Source organism: Dromaius novaehollandiae, chromosome 2, assembly GCF_036370855.1.
Source record: "Dromaius novaehollandiae isolate bDroNov1 chromosome 2, bDroNov1.hap1, whole genome shotgun sequence".
NCBI lineage: Eukaryota > Metazoa > Chordata > Aves > Casuariiformes > Dromaiidae > Dromaius > Dromaius novaehollandiae.
In genome coordinates this window covers 168,933,837-168,949,005 of record NC_088099.1, presented here as the reverse complement: position 1 = coordinate 168,949,005, position 15,169 = coordinate 168,933,837, and the positions used below count along the sequence as shown (strand labels likewise).

The window sequence follows — 15,169 nt, the reverse complement described above, 5'->3', positions numbered from 1 at the left end:
CGCCCGCGGCGCCGCGCGGGGACGCCTGGGAGCGAGCGGCTGGGGGCGGGGCCACCTCGGTGGGGGCGGGGCGGGGAGCGGGCTGGGGGCGAGCCCGGAGGGAGAGGGGCCAATCCGGGGGGAGGCCACCAGGAGGGGGCGGGGCCTCGCCGGAACTCCATCTCCCAGGCGCCTCCGCGGCGCCCCGCCCCCTCCGATGAGCGGCGGCGGCGCGGGCCAATGACGACGCGGGCCTGGGGAGGCGCGGGCCAATGGCGAGGCGGGGCGGGGCGGGGCGCGTGGCCCGGCCGCGGCGATGGGCGGTGGGCGGCGGGCGAGCGGCGGGCGGCGGGAGGTGGGGGGGCGCGCAGGTGAGGGCCGGGCCGGGGGGGGCCGGGGGGCTGCGGGGGGCTGGGGGTGTCGGTGGGGCCGGGCCCGGGGTGGGGCTGCAGTGGGGCCGGGCCCGGGGTGTCGGTGGGGCCGGGCCCGGGGTGGGGCTGCAGTGGGGCCGGGCCCGGGGTGTCGGTGGGGCCGGGCCCGGGGTGGGGCTGCAGTGGGGCCAGGGTGAGGTGTCAATGGGGCCGGGCCCGGGGTGGGGCTGCAGTGGGGCCAGGGTGAGGTGTCAATGGGGCCAGGCCTGGGGGGGGTTCAGTGGGGCTGGGCCCAAGTTGGGGGCTAACGGGGGCAGGGCTGGCATGGGGGTGCAATGGGGCAGTGCCCCACATAGGGGTGCAGTGGGGCCGGGCCCGGGGTGGGGATCGGCTGCCCCAGGCCGCCGGGCCGTGTGATGAGTTGGGGGTGCCGTGCGGGGGGGCTGGGCTGTGGGTTTCCAGGGCGCTGGGCGACACAGGTCGGGACGTGGGTCACTGCAATGCGTGTCGGGACGTGGGGCACGGCGTGACATGTGTCGGGACGTGGGGCACAGCATGACGTGTGTCGGGACGTGGGGCATGGCGTGACGTGTGTCAGGGTGTGGGGCACAGCATGATGTGTGTCGGGGTGTGGGGGGCACCATGTGACACGTGTCAGGGTGTGGGGCACCGTGCAATGCACGCTGGGACACGGGGCCCCGCGTGATGCGTGTCAGGGTGTGGGGCACCACGTGGCGCACGTTGGGACGTGGGTCACTGCACGATGTGTGTCAAGGGTGTGGGGCACTGTGCGACGTGTTGGGGCGTGGGGCACCGCGTGACACGTGTTGTGGCACGAGTTTTGGGGCTCACTGTGTGATGTATGCCGCGACGTGGGGCACTGCAACGTGTGTCAGGCTGTGGGTCACCGTGCGACGCATGTCAGGATATGGGGGGCACCATGCGACGCATGTCGGGGCGTGGGGGGCACCGCGCAATGTGGGTCAGGATGTGGGGCACTGCATGACGCGTGGCGTGGCGTGGGTTTTGGGGGTCACCGTGCAACGCGTGTCACGGCGTGGGGCACCATGCGACGCGTGTTGTGACGTGGGGCACCGCGCGCGGGGGGTGCTGAGCCCCGGCTCGGGGGGGCCTCGGCCCTGCTGGGGCTGCGATCCCGGGGGTCCGAGCCTGCGGGCAGTGCGGGGGGGCCGGCGCGTCCCCGGGGGGGGCCCCCGCGGGGGCCGTGACGCACGCCGGGGGCAGCGGTGAGGGCCGGGCCGCGTGCCGGCCTTGGCGCCGAGCGAGCGCCGGCCTCGCCGCTGATGGATGGCGGCACGGGGCCCGGCCCTGGCGCCTCGCCGGCCGCCGGGGGCTCCGGGGGGGGGGGGGTCCGGGCTCGGCGCGGCCCCCGCCACGCTTCGCCCCGCAGAGCCGCCGGGGCCGCGGAGGAGGCAGAAGCTGGTGCTGATCCACGAGGCGCTGCGCAGCGACCCGGTGGGCGTCGAGGCGCTGCGGGCCGCCGCCGTCAGTGCCGGGGGGCTGCTCTGCGAGGAGGTCCGCAGGAAGGTCTGGCCCAAGCTGCTCGGCGTCGACACCTACAGCCTGCCCCCCCGGCCGGGTAGGGGCCGGGCGGCGCCCGGGGGCTCTGGCGGGGACGCCTGGGCCCCCCCCGGGCCTGACGCCGGCTTTCCCGCAGGCAAGGCCACGCGCCAGAGCCACCGGGACTACGGGCAGGTGCTGCTGGACGTGGCTCGCTCCACGCGCCGCTTCCCCCAAGGTGAGCGCCGGTTCGGGTGTCCCCCCCCACCCCGTGCCCGTCTCCCCGCGCCCTCCCAGCCCCGGGGGCGGCCGTGCCCGCCCACCCACCCGGCGGCCTCGGCGCAGGCATGCGGGCCGAGCAGCGGCGGGTGCTGCAGGAGCAGCTGGCGAACCTCATCGTGCACGTCCTGCGCGCCCACCCCGAGCTCCACTACTACCAGGGCTACCACGACATCGCCGTCACCCTGCTGCTGGCCGTGGGCGAGCGCCTGGCCGCGGCCCTGCTCGACAAGCTCTCCACCCACCACCTCAGGTACGTTGGCACCCATCGGCACCCCCGGCCGGGCCGCGATCCCTTCGGGGCACGAGGACGGTGCTCACCACCGAGCCCCGCTGCCGCGGGAGCCCCCCGGGCCGGGCAGCACCTCTCCGCAGAGCATCCCGGGCGCGGGGGCTCCCCGCTCCGCAGCGGGTGCCCTGGGATGGGGCTGAGGGCCGCGGCGAGGGGGTGGGACGGTGGCACGGCGCTGGCACGCGCGGCTCCGTCACGGCCCCGCCGTTGCCCCTCCGCAGGGACTTCATGGACCCCACGATGGACAGCACCAAGCACGTCCTCAACTACCTCATGCCGCTGCTGCGCCGGGAGAGCTCCCAGCTCCACGACTTCATGCTGAGGTTAGCCGAGCCCGGCCACGCGTGGGGGGCCGAGCGGGGCCCTTGTGGGGCGTGTGGGGCCCTGTCCCAGGTTTGGGGCCGGGGCAGGTGCCGTAACCCCGCCACGGTGCCCGAGCCGCGTCTCAGCGGCCGCCCGTGCTCCCCGCAGGGCAGAGGTGGGCACCGTCTTCGCCCTGAGCTGGCTCATCACCTGGTACGGCCACGTCCTCACCAACTTCCACCACACCCTGCGGCTCTACGACTTCTTCCTGGCCTCGCACCCCCTCATGCCCGTCTACTTCGCCGCCGCGGTGCGTGTGGCGGCTCCGCGGCCGCGGCTGCGCTGGGGCTCGGCCGTCCCGGCGGGTCGCTGACGCGACGCGGCGGCCGCGCAGGTGGTGCTGCACCGGGAGGCGGAGGTGCTGGCCTGCGACTGCGACATGCCCAGCGTGCACCAGCTCCTGTCCCGCGTGCCCCAGGACCTGCCCTACGAGAGCCTCGTGGCCAAGGCGCAGGAGCTCTTCCAGCGCCACCCGCACTGCCAGCTGGCCCGGCAGACCGCCCTGCGGCACCGCAGCAGGTGAGCGGCCTCCGGCCCCCTTTCCCCGCGCCCGCCTCGGCCCCCGCCGCTGAGCCCCGGCCCCTCTCGCCCGCCGCAGCATCGCCGTCCGGTCCTTCGCCGCCTTCCAGCAAGCCGCGTCCCGGCAGCGCCCCGACGCCGTGCTGCGCCGCCAGCGCCTGCTGCGGGCCGGGGCGCGGGAGGCCGCCGGCACCCCGCCGCCCGCTGCCGGGCACAGCGCCCTGGTGAAGGCGGCCGTGTGGGGGCTCTCGGCCACGCTGGGGGCCGTGGCCCTGGCCGTGACGCACACCGCGCTCGACTGGGGCCCCGAGTTCCTGCTGCAGCTCTTCTAGCGCCCGGGGAGACGCAGCGGGGCCGGGGGCCGAGCCCGGCTGCCGCGAAACGCCCCGGCGGGGAGCAGCCCTGGCCCCGGGGCGTGTGTTTTAATAAAGTCTGGGTTTTTGAGGAGTGTGTGCAGCCCCTGTTTGGGGGAGGGCGGATGGAGCCCCGTCGCACGCCTCCCTTTTGGGAGGCCCCCGGCCGCGGCGGGGCCAAGGCTTCTCCCGCTCCCGGCTCCTGCTGCCGCCGGGGGTCCCGGCTGCTCTGCCCCCCCTCCGGCTCCCCCACGGAGGCAGCACGCGTGCGGCAACACAGCTTTATTGCGGGGCCCCGTGCGCCCCCGGCTCTGCCCCGCGGCACCTCCCGGCAGCCGGGGTCCCCGTGGTCGGCGTGGCCTCGCCGTGGGGCTCCGGCGCGCGAGGCGGGATGGGGGGTCGCAGCCCCCCAGGGCCCCGGGCTCAGTCGAGGGGCCGGAAGGTGAGCAGGGGCGGCTTCTCGGGCATGAGGATGAAGCCGAAGACGGTGCGGAGGTCTTCCTTGGACACCGTGTCGATCTTGAAGTTGCGCAGCACCTGGAGGCGTCGGGAGCAGCGGGGTGAGCGGGGCAGCCCCCCCGGCCCCCCGCCGCGGCCCCCCGGCCCCGCTCACGTGCATGAGGAAGAGCATCATCTCGGCCTCGGCGAGGCGGCGCCCGATGCACTGCCGCGCCCCGAACCCGAAGGCCAGGGCCTTGAAGCTGTTCTCGTCCTTGCTGAGCCAGCGCGCGGGGTCGTAGCGCTCCGGGGAGCTGAACACCGCCGGGCTGCGGCCCATGGCGTACAGGGCCACCTGGCAGAGCGTCTGCGGGGGCCGCGGCTCAGCGCCGGGGGCCCCACGCCGCGCCGGTCCCCCCCCCGCCTCGCCGCGCCGCCCGCCGCCACTCACCCCCGCGGGCACCCGGTAGTCGTGGAGCACCACGTCCTTGGTGGGGTAGCGCTGCACGGTGATGCCCACCGGGTAGAGCCTGCGAAGGGGGCACTGAGCGGTGCCCCCCCGGTGCCCCGCAGCCCCCTCGATTCCCCCCCACTGGAGCGGTGTCCCACCCAACCCCCCCGTGGCCCCCCAGCCCCCTGAAATGCCCCCAGCCCCACCGTGCCCCTAACTGGGCAGTGCCCCCCTGTGCCTGCAGCCTTGTGGTGCCCCCAGCCCCCCAATGCCCCCTCATAGCCCCCCAACCCCAGCACCCCCAACACCACCAGTACCCCCAGCCCTGCCATAGGCCCCTCCCAGCACCCCCCAGCACCCCCAATGCCCCCAGCCCCCCATGCTCCTCAGCCCCATGACCCCCCCAACCCCACCAATGCCCCCAGCCCCTCATATCCCCCCGCACCCCCCCAAACCCCTTAGTGCCCCCCCAATGCCCCAGCCCCAGAGCACCCCCCACCCCCAATATCCCCCCAGCCTTCCCATAACGCCTAGCCCCCCAAGAGCGCCCAGTCCCCTGGTGCCCCCAGACCCCCCATATCCCCCCAGCCCCCCAATGCCCCCAGAACCCCGTATCCCCCCAGCTTTCCCATAGCCCCCAGCCCCCCAATAGCCCCCAGCCCCCCAATGCCCCAGCCCCAGAGTGCCCTCAGACCTCCCCGTATCCCCGCAGCCTTCCCATAGCCCCCAGCCCCCCAACACCCCCAGACCCCCCCGTATCCCCCCAGCTTTCCCATAGCCCCCAGCCCCCCGGTGCCCCCAGACCCCCCATATCCTCCCAGCCTTCCCATAACCCCCAGCACCCCCAAATCCCCTAGTGCCCCCCCACTGCCCCAGCCCCAGAGTACCCCCCCGCCCCCCATATCCCCCCAGCCTTCCCATAGCCCCCAGACCCCCAACGCCCCCAGACCCCCATATCCCCCCAGCCTCCCCATATCCCCCCAGACCCCAACACCCCCAGACCCCCCGTAACCCCCCAGCCTCCCCATATCCCCCAGCCCCCCAATGCCCCCAGACCCCCCGTATCCCCCCAGCCTCCCCATATCCCCCCAGCCCCCCAACGCCCCCAGACCCCCCGTATCCCCACAGCCTCCCCATATCCCCCCCGCCCCCCGGTGCCCCCAGACCCCCCATATCCCCCCAGCCTCCCCATATCCCCCCCGCCCCCCGGTGCCCCCAGACCCCCCATATCCCCCAGTACCCCCCGCCCCCCGGTGCCCCCAGCCCGCGGACCTGAGCGTCTCCTTGAGGGCGGCGCGCAGCAGCGGGAGCGCGCTCAGCACCGCGGACAGCTCCCGGGGGCCGCCCGTCTCCGCGGCGCGGATCTCCTGGCGCAGCGCGCCCTGCACCGCCGGGTTGCGCGCCAGCTCGAACAGCGTGAACAGCAGCGGCATCGCCGTCTGCGGGGGCGGCAGGGGCTGTGCCCGGACCCCCCCGGACCCCCCCGGGCCCCCCCCGCGCCCTGCACCGCCGGGTTGCGCGCCAGCTCGAACAGCGTGAACAGCAGCGGCATCGCCGTCTGCGGGGGCGGCAGGGGCTGTGCCCGGACCCCCCCGGGACCCCCCCGGGCCCCCCCGCGCCCTGCACCGCCGGGTTGCGCGCCAGCTCGAACAGCGTGAACAGCAGCGGCATCGCCGTCTGCGGGGGCGGCAGGGGCTGTGCCCGGACCCCCCCGGACCCCCCGGGACCCCCCCCGGGACCCCCCGCGCCCTGCACCGCCGGGTTGCGCGCCAGCTCGAACAGCGTGAACAGCAGCGGCATCGCCGTCTGCGGGGGGGGCAGGGGCTGTGCCCGGACCCCCCCGGACCCCCCCGGGACCCCCCCGGGCCCCCCCGCGCCCTGCACCGCCGGGTTGCGCGCCAGCTCGAACAGCGTGAACAGCAGCGGCATCGCCGTCTGCGGGGGCGGCAGGGGCTGTGCCCGGACCCCCCCGACCCCCCCGGGCCCCCCGGGACCCCCCCGGGACCCCCCCGCGCCCTGCACCGCCGGGTTGCGCGCCAGCTCGAACAGCGTGAACAGCAGCGGCATCGCCGTCTGCGGGGGCGGCAGGGGCTGTGCCCGGACCCCCCCGGACCCCCCGGGACCCCCCCCGGGACCCCCCGCGCCCTGCACCGCCGGGTTGCGCGCCAGCTCGAACAGCGTGAACAGCAGCGGCATCGCCGTCTGCGGGGGGGGCAGGGGCTGTGCCCGGACCCCCCCGGACCCCCCCGGGACCCCCCCGGGCCCCCCCGCGCCCTGCACCGCCGGGTTGCGCGCCAGCTCGAACAGCGTGAACAGCAGCGGCATCGCCGTCTGCGGGGGCGGCAGGGGCTGTGCCCGGACCCCCCCGACCCCCCCGGGCCCCCCGGGACCCCCCCGGGCCCCCCCGCGCCCTGCACCGCCGGGTTGCGCGCCAGCTCGAACAGCGTGAACAGCAGCGGCATCGCCGTCTGCGGGGGGGGGCAGGGGCTGTGCCCGGACCCCCCCGGACCCCCCCGGGACCCCCCCGGGCCCCCCCGCGCCCTGCACCGCCGGGTTGCGCGCCAGCTCGAACAGCGTGAACAGCAGCGGCATCGCCGTCTGCGGGGGCGGCAGGGGCTGTGCCCGGACCCCCCCGGACCCCCCCGGACCCCCCCGGGCCCCCCCGCGCCCTGCACCGCCGGGTTGCGCGCCAGCTCGAACAGCGTGAACAGCAGCGGCATCGCCGTCTGCGGGGGCGGCAGGGGCTGTGCCCGGACCCCCCCGGACCCCCCCGGGACCCCCCGGGCCCCCCCGGGACCCCCCGCGCCCTGCACCGCCGGGTTGCGCGCCAGCTCGAACAGCGTGAACAGCAGCGGCATCGCCGTCTGCGGGGGCGGCAGGGGCTGTGCCCGGACCCCCCCGGACCCCCCCGGGACCCCCCGGGCCCCCCCGGGACCCCCCGCGCCCTGCACCGCCGGGTTGCGCGCCAGCTCGAACAGCGTGAACAGCAGCGGCATCGCCGTCTGCGGGGGCGGCAGGGGCTGTGCCCGGACCCCCCCGACCCCCCCGGGCCCCCCCGGGCCCCCCCGCGCCCTGCACCGCCGGGTTGCGCGCCAGCTCGAACAGCGTGAACAGCAGCGGCATCGCCGTCTGCGGGGGCGGCAGGGGCTGTGCCCGGACCCCCCCGACCCCCCCGGGACCCCCCCTGCCCTGGTTTCCCCAGCACCCCACATCCCGCCACCCCAGCTTTCCGGTCCCCCCGGCGAGCCCAGCGCACCCCAGCACCCCGCGGCCGCCTCTGCGCGGGATCCCCCCGGCACCCGCCGCCCCACCGCCACGCGCCGCGCGGCCCAGCAGCGGGCCGGGGGGGGCCAGCTGCCCCCCACCCACCCCCCCACCCACCGTGTCCACGCCGCCGGCGGTGAACTCGGTGATGTTGGCCTTGATGGAGTCGAGGGGCAGTTCGGCCTGCAGCAGCAGCTCGGCCATGATGCCCGAGTACTTGCGGGGCCGCCCCAGGCAGAACTCCTGGTAGATGTTCTGGATGCTCTTGTCGGCTGCGGGGCGGGCGCCCGTCAGCCTCGGCCCCCCCCGCCACCGCCGCCGCCCCGCTCCGCTCCGCGGGGGGCCCGGGGGCCGCCCCGGCTCACCGTGCTGGAAGATGGCGTCCCAGGCGGCCATGTGGTCCCTCCAGAGGCGGTGGTCGAGGCAGCGCAGGAGGCCGGGCGGGACGAAGAGCAGCGGCAGCGTGGTGCGCAGCATGGTCTCCACCGCCCCGATGAACCGCTGCGCCTCGGCGGCCGGCGTCTCCTCCAGCAGCCCCAGGCGCTCCCCGTACAGCGCGTAGCTGCTGGCTGCGGGAGCAGGGGGGGGGCACCGCCTCAGCCGGGGCCCCCAGGGCACCCCCCCGCCGCGGCCCCCACGCACCCTCCAGGGTGAAGCGGAAGAGGTCGCGGTGCAGGTCGACGGTGAGCGAGCGGCGGGCGTTCTTCTGCACCCGCCGGTGCAGGGCGGCGGCGAAGTCGCGGGCGACGGCGTCGAGGAAGGGCAGGAACTTGCGGGCGCCGGCGGGGCTGATCACCTCCCGGTTGAGCGCCAGGCGGTCCGAGCGCCACTCCTCGCCGTTGCTGCGGGGCCCGGCTCAGCGCCCGCCGGCTGCCGCCCCACGGGGCCCTGCCCCACGGCCAGCGCTGCCTGTGCCCCTAATGCAGCCCTGCCTGTGCCCCACGGCGCGCCCAGGCTGTGCCCCACGGTGCACCCAGCTGTGCCCCTAATGCAGCCCTGCCTGTGCCCCTAATGCAGCCCTGCCTGTGCCCCACGGTGCGCCCAGCTGTGCCCCTAATGCAGCCCTGCTTGTGCCCCACACTGTGCCCAAGCTGTGCCCCACGGTGCACCCAGGCTGTGCCCCACGGAGCGCCCAGGCTGTGCCCCACACTGTGCCCAAGCTGTGCCCCATGGTGCACCCAGCTGTGCCCCTAATGCAGCCCTGCTTGTGCCCCACGGTGCGCCCAGGCTGTGCCCCACGGTGCAGCCCTGCTTGTGCCCCACAGTGTGCCCAGCTGTGCCCCTAATGCAGCCCTGCTTGTGCCCCATGGTGAGCCCAGCTGTGCCCCACACTGTGCCCAGGCTGTGCCCCATGGTGCGTCCAGCTGTGCCCCTAATGCAGCCCTGCTTGTGCCCCACAGTGTGCCCAGGCTGTGCCCCTAATGCAGCCCTGCTTGTGCCCCACGGTGCGCCCAGGCTTTGCCCCACACTGTGCCCAGGCTGTGCCCCATGGTGCGTCCAGCTGTGCCCCTAATGCAGCCCTGCTTGTGCCCCACAGTGTGCCCGGCTGTGCCCCTAATGCAGCCCTGCCTGTGCCCCATGGTGCGCCCAGGCTGTGCCCCACAGTGTGCCCAGACTGTGCCCCACAGTGCACCCAGCTGTGCCCCTAATGCAGCCCTGCTTGTGCCCCACAGTGCACCCAGGCTGTGCCCCATGGTGCGCCCAGGCTGTGCCCCACGGTGAGCCCAGGCTGTGCCCCTAATGCAGCCCTGCCTGTGCCCCACGGTGCACCCAGCTGTGCCCCTAATGCAGCCCTGCCTGTGCCCCACGGCGCGCCCAGGCTGTGCCCCTAATGCAGCCCAGGCTGTGCCCCATGGTGAGCCCAGCTGTGCCCCTAATGCAGCCCTGCTTGTGCCCCATGGTGCGCCCAGGCTGTGCCCCTAATGCAGCCCTGCTTGTGCCCCACGGTGCGCCCAGGCTGTGACCCACGGTGCAGCCCTGCTTGTGCCCCACAGTGTGCCCAGCTGTGCCCCTAATGCAGCCCTGCTTGTGCCCCACGGTGCGCCCAGGCTGTGCCCCTAATGCAGCCCTGCTTGTGCCCCACGGTGCGCCCAGGCTGTGCCCCTAATGGAGCCCTGCCTGTGCCCCATGGTGAGCCCAGCTGTGCCCCACACTGTGCCCAGGCTGTGCCCCATGGTGCGTCCAGCTGTGCCCCTAATGCAGCCCTGCTTGTGCCCCATGGTGAGCCCAGCTGTGCCCCTAATGCAGCCCTGCTTGTGCCCCACAGTGTGCCCAGGCTGTGCCCCACACTGTGCCCAGGCTGTGCCCCATGGTGCGTCCAGCTGTGCCCCTAATGCAGCCCTGCTTGTGCCCCATGGTGAGCCCAGCTGTGCCCCTAATGCAGCCCTGCCTGTGCCCCATGGTGCGCCCAGGCTGTGCCCCACAGTGTGCCCAGACTGTGCCCCACAGTGCACCCAGCTGTGCCCCTAATGCAGCCCTGCTTGTGCCCCACAGTGCACCCAGGCTGTGCCCCATGGTGCGCCCAGGCTGTGCCCCACAGTGTGCCCAGACTGTGCCCCACAGTGCACCCAGGCTGTGCCCCATGGTGCGCCCAGGCTGTGCCCCATGGTGAGCCCAGCTGTGCCCCTAATGCAGCCCTGCTTGTGCCCCACGGTGCGCCCAGGCTGTGACCCACGGTGCAGCCCTGCTTGTGCCCCTAATGCAGCCCTGCTTGTGCCCCATGGTGCGCCCAGGCTGTGCCTGTAATGCAGCCCTGTTGGCACCCAGTCTTCGCCCCATGGTGCACCCAGGCTGTGCCCCTAATGCAGCCCTGCTTGTGCCCCACAGTGTGCCCAGACTGTGCCCACAATGCACCCCTGTTTGCACCCAGGCTGTGCCCCACGGTGCACCCAGGCTTTGCCCCACAGCGCAGCCCTTCTTGTGCCCCACGGTGCCCCCAGGCTGTGCCCGCAATGCACCCGTTTGCACCCGGGCCGTGCCCCATGGCGTGCCCAGCCTCCACCCGCGACTTGCCCCCCGCCGTGCCCCACGGCGTAGCCCGGGCCCTGCCTGCAACGCTCCGCCCGCCGCGCCCCACGGCACCGGCGGCCCTTACAGCAGGAAGATGCCGCACTTGTGGTTGCGGAGCCGCCGGTGCTCGCTCCAGGCCTCGATGCCCATGCGCCGCGGGAAGACGCCCTCGGCCTGGAAGAGCCGCGCCGCGTCCTGCGGCAGCAGCACGTTGACGCAGTTGTAGGTGCCCACGGTCTCCCTGTGGGACGCGGCGGGGTGGGCGTCAGCGGGGGGGGGTCCCGCGCCCCCCCCGGGGCCCCCCCGGCCCCCCGCACCTGTAGATGGGCCCGAGGCGCTGGAAGTTGCGCTGCATGACGAGGTGGAAGTCCTGGAAGCCGCTGCTGCGCCAGAAGCGGTAGAGCTCAAGCCAGCGGTTGCGGCCGCTGCGGGGAATGGCCTCGTAGGGCCGGGGGGCCGGGGGGGGGCCCGCCGCCCCCGTGCACAGCGCCCGCCGGCCCCACAGCAGGCTCCGCGGCCCCATGGCTGCTCCGTGCCCCCCCCTGGCCCCCCTTATATCGCCGCCGCGGCGCCCGGCCTCCGCCGCCAAGGACGTTCCCGGCCCGCTGCCGCCGCTGCTGCGCGGGGGTCCCGGGGGGCTGCGTCCCCCCCCCAGACCCACCAGGCAACTGGGCCCTGCTGGGGGGCAGACAGAGGGGTCCTGGGGTGGGTGGCATGCACGCCGGGGGGCAGCCCCCAAGGTGGGGGTCCGGAGTGGCCCCCCCTGGTCCCCCCCCCCCGGCGCCACGTCCCTCCGTCCCCGCAGGCTAAAAATACACGGGGGCGGCGGGGGCAAGGTCCCGGCTATTCCTGGCGCCGGGGCGGGAGGAAGGGCCCGCCGTGGGGCCCGCCGTGGGGCGCCGGGAAGGAGCCAAACGCAGCCTGCTTGGTGGGTCCCACACCCAGCCCGGCCCCCCGGCCTGGCCCCACAGCCTGCACCCCACACTCTGCACCCCAACTGTGCACCCCAACCCTACGCCCCAGCCCCTGCACCCCACACCTCCGGGCCTGGGGGGGGGGGGGTGCATACACACACGGGCGTTTTCCTGTGTGCACACGCGTGTGCACGTGTGGGTTGTGCACGCATGCACCGGGGGGCACTGGAGGTGCGGGGGGGCCAGAGGGTGGGGGGCCGGGACGGCCCTGGGCTGTGGAGGGGGCACTGGGGCTGCAAGGGGGAGCGGGGGGGCGCTGGGGGCGCAGGGAGGATGGGGATGGGGCGACATGGAAGGGAGGCTCCTGACCCCCGAGCCCCCCAGCTGCCCTTGCCCCAACACCCTGGTACCCCCACCCTGCCCTCGCGTCCCCCCTGCCCTCCTGGCCACCCGTCCAGGACACGGCTCCCGGCGGCCCGGAGGGGGGGGGTCCCAGCACCCCCCGGCCCCTTCCCTCCATGAGGCACCATCCCAGGTGTTCCCCCCGCCCGGGCTTGGCCTCCCACACTCAATCCAGCCCCCCCATCCTCACCCTCCCGGCCTTTTCCTGCCGTCCTCACCCCGGTCCTCGTGCTCCTCCGGTCCTCGTGCTCCTCCTCTGGTCCTCATCCTCGTGCTCCTCCGGTCCTCGTCCTCGTCCTCGCCCTCCGGTCCTGCCTCTCTGGACATCGTCCCCCAGGCCGGGTCCTCCCGTCCCCATCCGAGGTCCTCGTCATCCAGGCCCTGGCTGTGTCCGCTGCTCCCTGTCCTGGGCCGTAGGGCCCTGCGCGTCGCCTCGGCTGCAGCTGGGTCCTTCCCATCGCCCGTGAAGGGGCAGATGAAGGAGAGCGCCGGGGTCTGGGTGGTGCCATCCGTGGGGCCATGCTGTCCATGGGGCCTGCTGTCCATGGGCCCTGCTGTCCATGGGGCCCTGCTGTCCATGGGGCTTGTGCTGTCCATGGGGCCATGTTGTCCATGGGGCCATGATGTCCATGGGCCATGATGTCCATGAGCAATGCAGTCCATGGGTCATGCTGTCCACGGGCCGTGCTGTCCTTGGGGCTGGACCGTCCATGGGGCCATGCTGTCCATGGGGCCGTGCTGTCCATGGGGTTGTGCTGTCCATGGGGCCATGCAGACCATGGGGCCATGCTGTCCATGGGGTCATGCTGTCCATGGGCTGTGCTGTCCATGGGGCTGGACCGTCCATGGGGCCATGCTGTCCATGGGGCCGTGCTGTCCGTGGGGCTGGACTGTCCATGGGGCCCTGCTGTCCATGGGCCATGATGTCCATGAGCAATGCTGTCCATGGGGTCATGCAGACCATGGGGCCATGTTGTCCATGGGATCATGCTGTCCATGGGGTCATGCAGACCATGGGGCCATGCAGACCATGGGGCCATGCTGTCCATGGGGCAGTGCTGTCCATGGGGCCCTGCTGTCCATGGGGCCATGATGTCCATGGGGCCATGATGTCCATGGGCAATGCAGTCCATGGGTCATGCTGTCCACAGCCCGTGCTGTCCATGGGGCTGGACCGTCCATGGGGCCATGCTGTCCATGGGGCCGTGCTGTCCATGGACCATGATGTCCATGAGCAATGCTGTCCATGGGGCTCTGCTGTCCATGGGGCCGTGTTGTCCGTGGGCCAAGATGTCCCTGAGCTGTGCTGTCCATGGGGTCACGCAGTCCATGGGGCTCTGCTGTCCACAGGCTCCACTGTCCGTGGGGCTCGTGCTCTCTGTGGGGCTCTGCCGTCCATGGGGCCGTACTGTCCACGGGCCACGTTGTCCATGGGGCTCTGCCGTCCATGGGGCTCTGTTGTGCATGAGCCATGCTGGCCATGGGTCACGTTGCCGTGGGGCAGCGCTGCCCGTGGGGCTGTGCTGCCCATGGCCCATCCTGTCCATGGGGCTGGCTTCCCCAGCCCCACAGTCACCAGCCCAGCCCCTCTGGGGTCACCGCGTCGGTGCCCCAGCTCTGCCGCCCCACGTGTTGTCACCCAGGGGTGTCCCCTGCACCAGGGCCGCGGCAAGGAGGAGCCCTCTGCCCCCCACCTGGGCGTGGGGGCCCCTCCCCTCCCGCCGCCCCATGGCAGAGGCATCACAGGGGCTCTGGTGAGCCCCCCACCCCGGGGAGATCCCCACACATCCCCCAGCACCCAGCCCCACATCAACCATCCCCCAGTGCCCCATAGCACCCAGCCCCACAGGTACCGTCCCCACATCCGCCAGCATCCAGCCCCACATCAACCATCCCCCAGCTCCCCACAGCACCCAGCCCCACACACACCATCCCCGCACATCCCCCAGCACCCAGCCCCACATCAACCATCCCCCAGTGCCCCATAGCACCCAGCCCCACAGGTACCGTCCCCACACATCCCCCAGCACCCAGCCCCACATCAACCATCCCCCAGCTCCCCACAGCACCCAGCCCCACACACACCATCCCCACACATCCCCCAGCTCCCCACAGCACCCAGCCCCACACGCACCATCCCCCAGCACCCCACAGCACCCAGCCCCACACACACCATCCCCACACATCCCCCAGCTCCCCACAGCACCCAGCCCCACATGCACCATCCCCCAGCTCCCCACAGCACCCAGCCCCACACGCAGCATCCCTGTGCACCCCCTCCACCCCCACGAGCCGTGCCCAGCCCGTGGTACCCCAGCAGCGCCCTGGCCCCCCCTCCTGCCCCCCAGCACCCCACATCCCCACAACCCGACGCCCGCGGGCCTCTGGGGCGCCCCGGGCCCACGTGTGGGGCCGCCGGCAGCTTGGGCGCGAAGGAGACGGCGAGGCTGTGCGCAGGTTTTCGTTTTTATTGTGAAGTGCGGAGCGGCCGGTGCCTTTGTGCTTTTACTGGAACATCGTTCAAATACTGGCTCAAAAAATTCCCAGGGAAAAGTCTCCGGAAACGCGGTAGATTCTTTACAGCTTGTAAAAATTCGTGTAAATCTCCAAACGTATTTACAAGGCTGCTCCAGCGCCGTTCCCGTGCGTGGGCAAGTACAAAACGGAGGTCTAGCTCTACAGTCCTGCTACCTGAATCGTGGGAGGGCGGGGGGGGGGGCCGGGACCCACGGCCGCCGTGCTGCGCGGGACCCACGGCTGCTGCGCCGTGGGGCGGGGTGCACGGCGCTGCACACGGGCTGGGGGGCGCGGGCCGGGCGGCGTGGCCTGCACGGGGGGGGCGCGCGCCCCGCGCGTGGCTGCACGTGTGCCTGTGCGTGCGTGCGGGTGCCTGCACGGGAGTGGGAGCGTGTCCCTGCGTGTGTGTGTGTGTGTGTGCGCGCACGTGGGGGGGGTGACACTGCGCACACCCGCGTGTATCCCTGCACGTGGGGGGGGGGGGCGCGTGTGCGTGT

The 15,169-nt window shown here is 73.9% G+C and overlaps 2 protein-coding genes across 3 annotated transcripts; one reads left to right on the top strand and one right to left on the bottom strand.

Annotated features, from left to right (window-relative positions):
* The first annotated feature begins 256 nt into the window (after positions 1–256).
* Positions 257–3,768, top strand: LOC112991954 (TBC1 domain family member 20-like). 2 transcript variants are annotated; one of them, XM_064507975.1, is made up of 8 exons: positions 257–350; positions 1,762–1,950; positions 2,029–2,109; positions 2,217–2,403; positions 2,664–2,765; positions 2,914–3,055; positions 3,140–3,324; positions 3,404–3,768. In XM_064507975.1, exons 1-8 carry the CDS (start codon positions 296–298, stop codon positions 3,654–3,656), a joined length of 1,194 nt encoding a protein of 397 aa, XP_064364045.1. In that variant the 5' UTR covers positions 257–295; the 3' UTR covers positions 3,657–3,768. The 2 variants fall into 2 exon arrangements, with proteins under 2 accessions (XP_064364045.1, XP_064364044.1); XM_064507974.1 differs by lacking the exon at positions 257–350 and having other exon boundaries at positions 576–1,950.
* Positions 3,769–4,100: 332 nt separating this feature from the next.
* On the bottom strand, positions 4,101–11,362 carry LOC135327388 (cytochrome P450 11B, mitochondrial-like). Its single transcript, XM_064505516.1, has 9 exons — positions 11,157–11,362; positions 10,925–11,080; positions 8,473–8,672; positions 8,196–8,399; positions 7,948–8,102; positions 5,839–6,005; positions 4,567–4,645; positions 4,291–4,482; positions 4,101–4,214 (listed from the first exon to the last, which is right to left on the bottom strand). Exons 1-9 carry the CDS (start codon positions 11,360–11,362, stop codon positions 4,101–4,103), a joined length of 1,473 nt encoding a protein of 490 aa, XP_064361586.1.
* Positions 11,363–15,169: the final 3,807 nt, after the last annotated feature.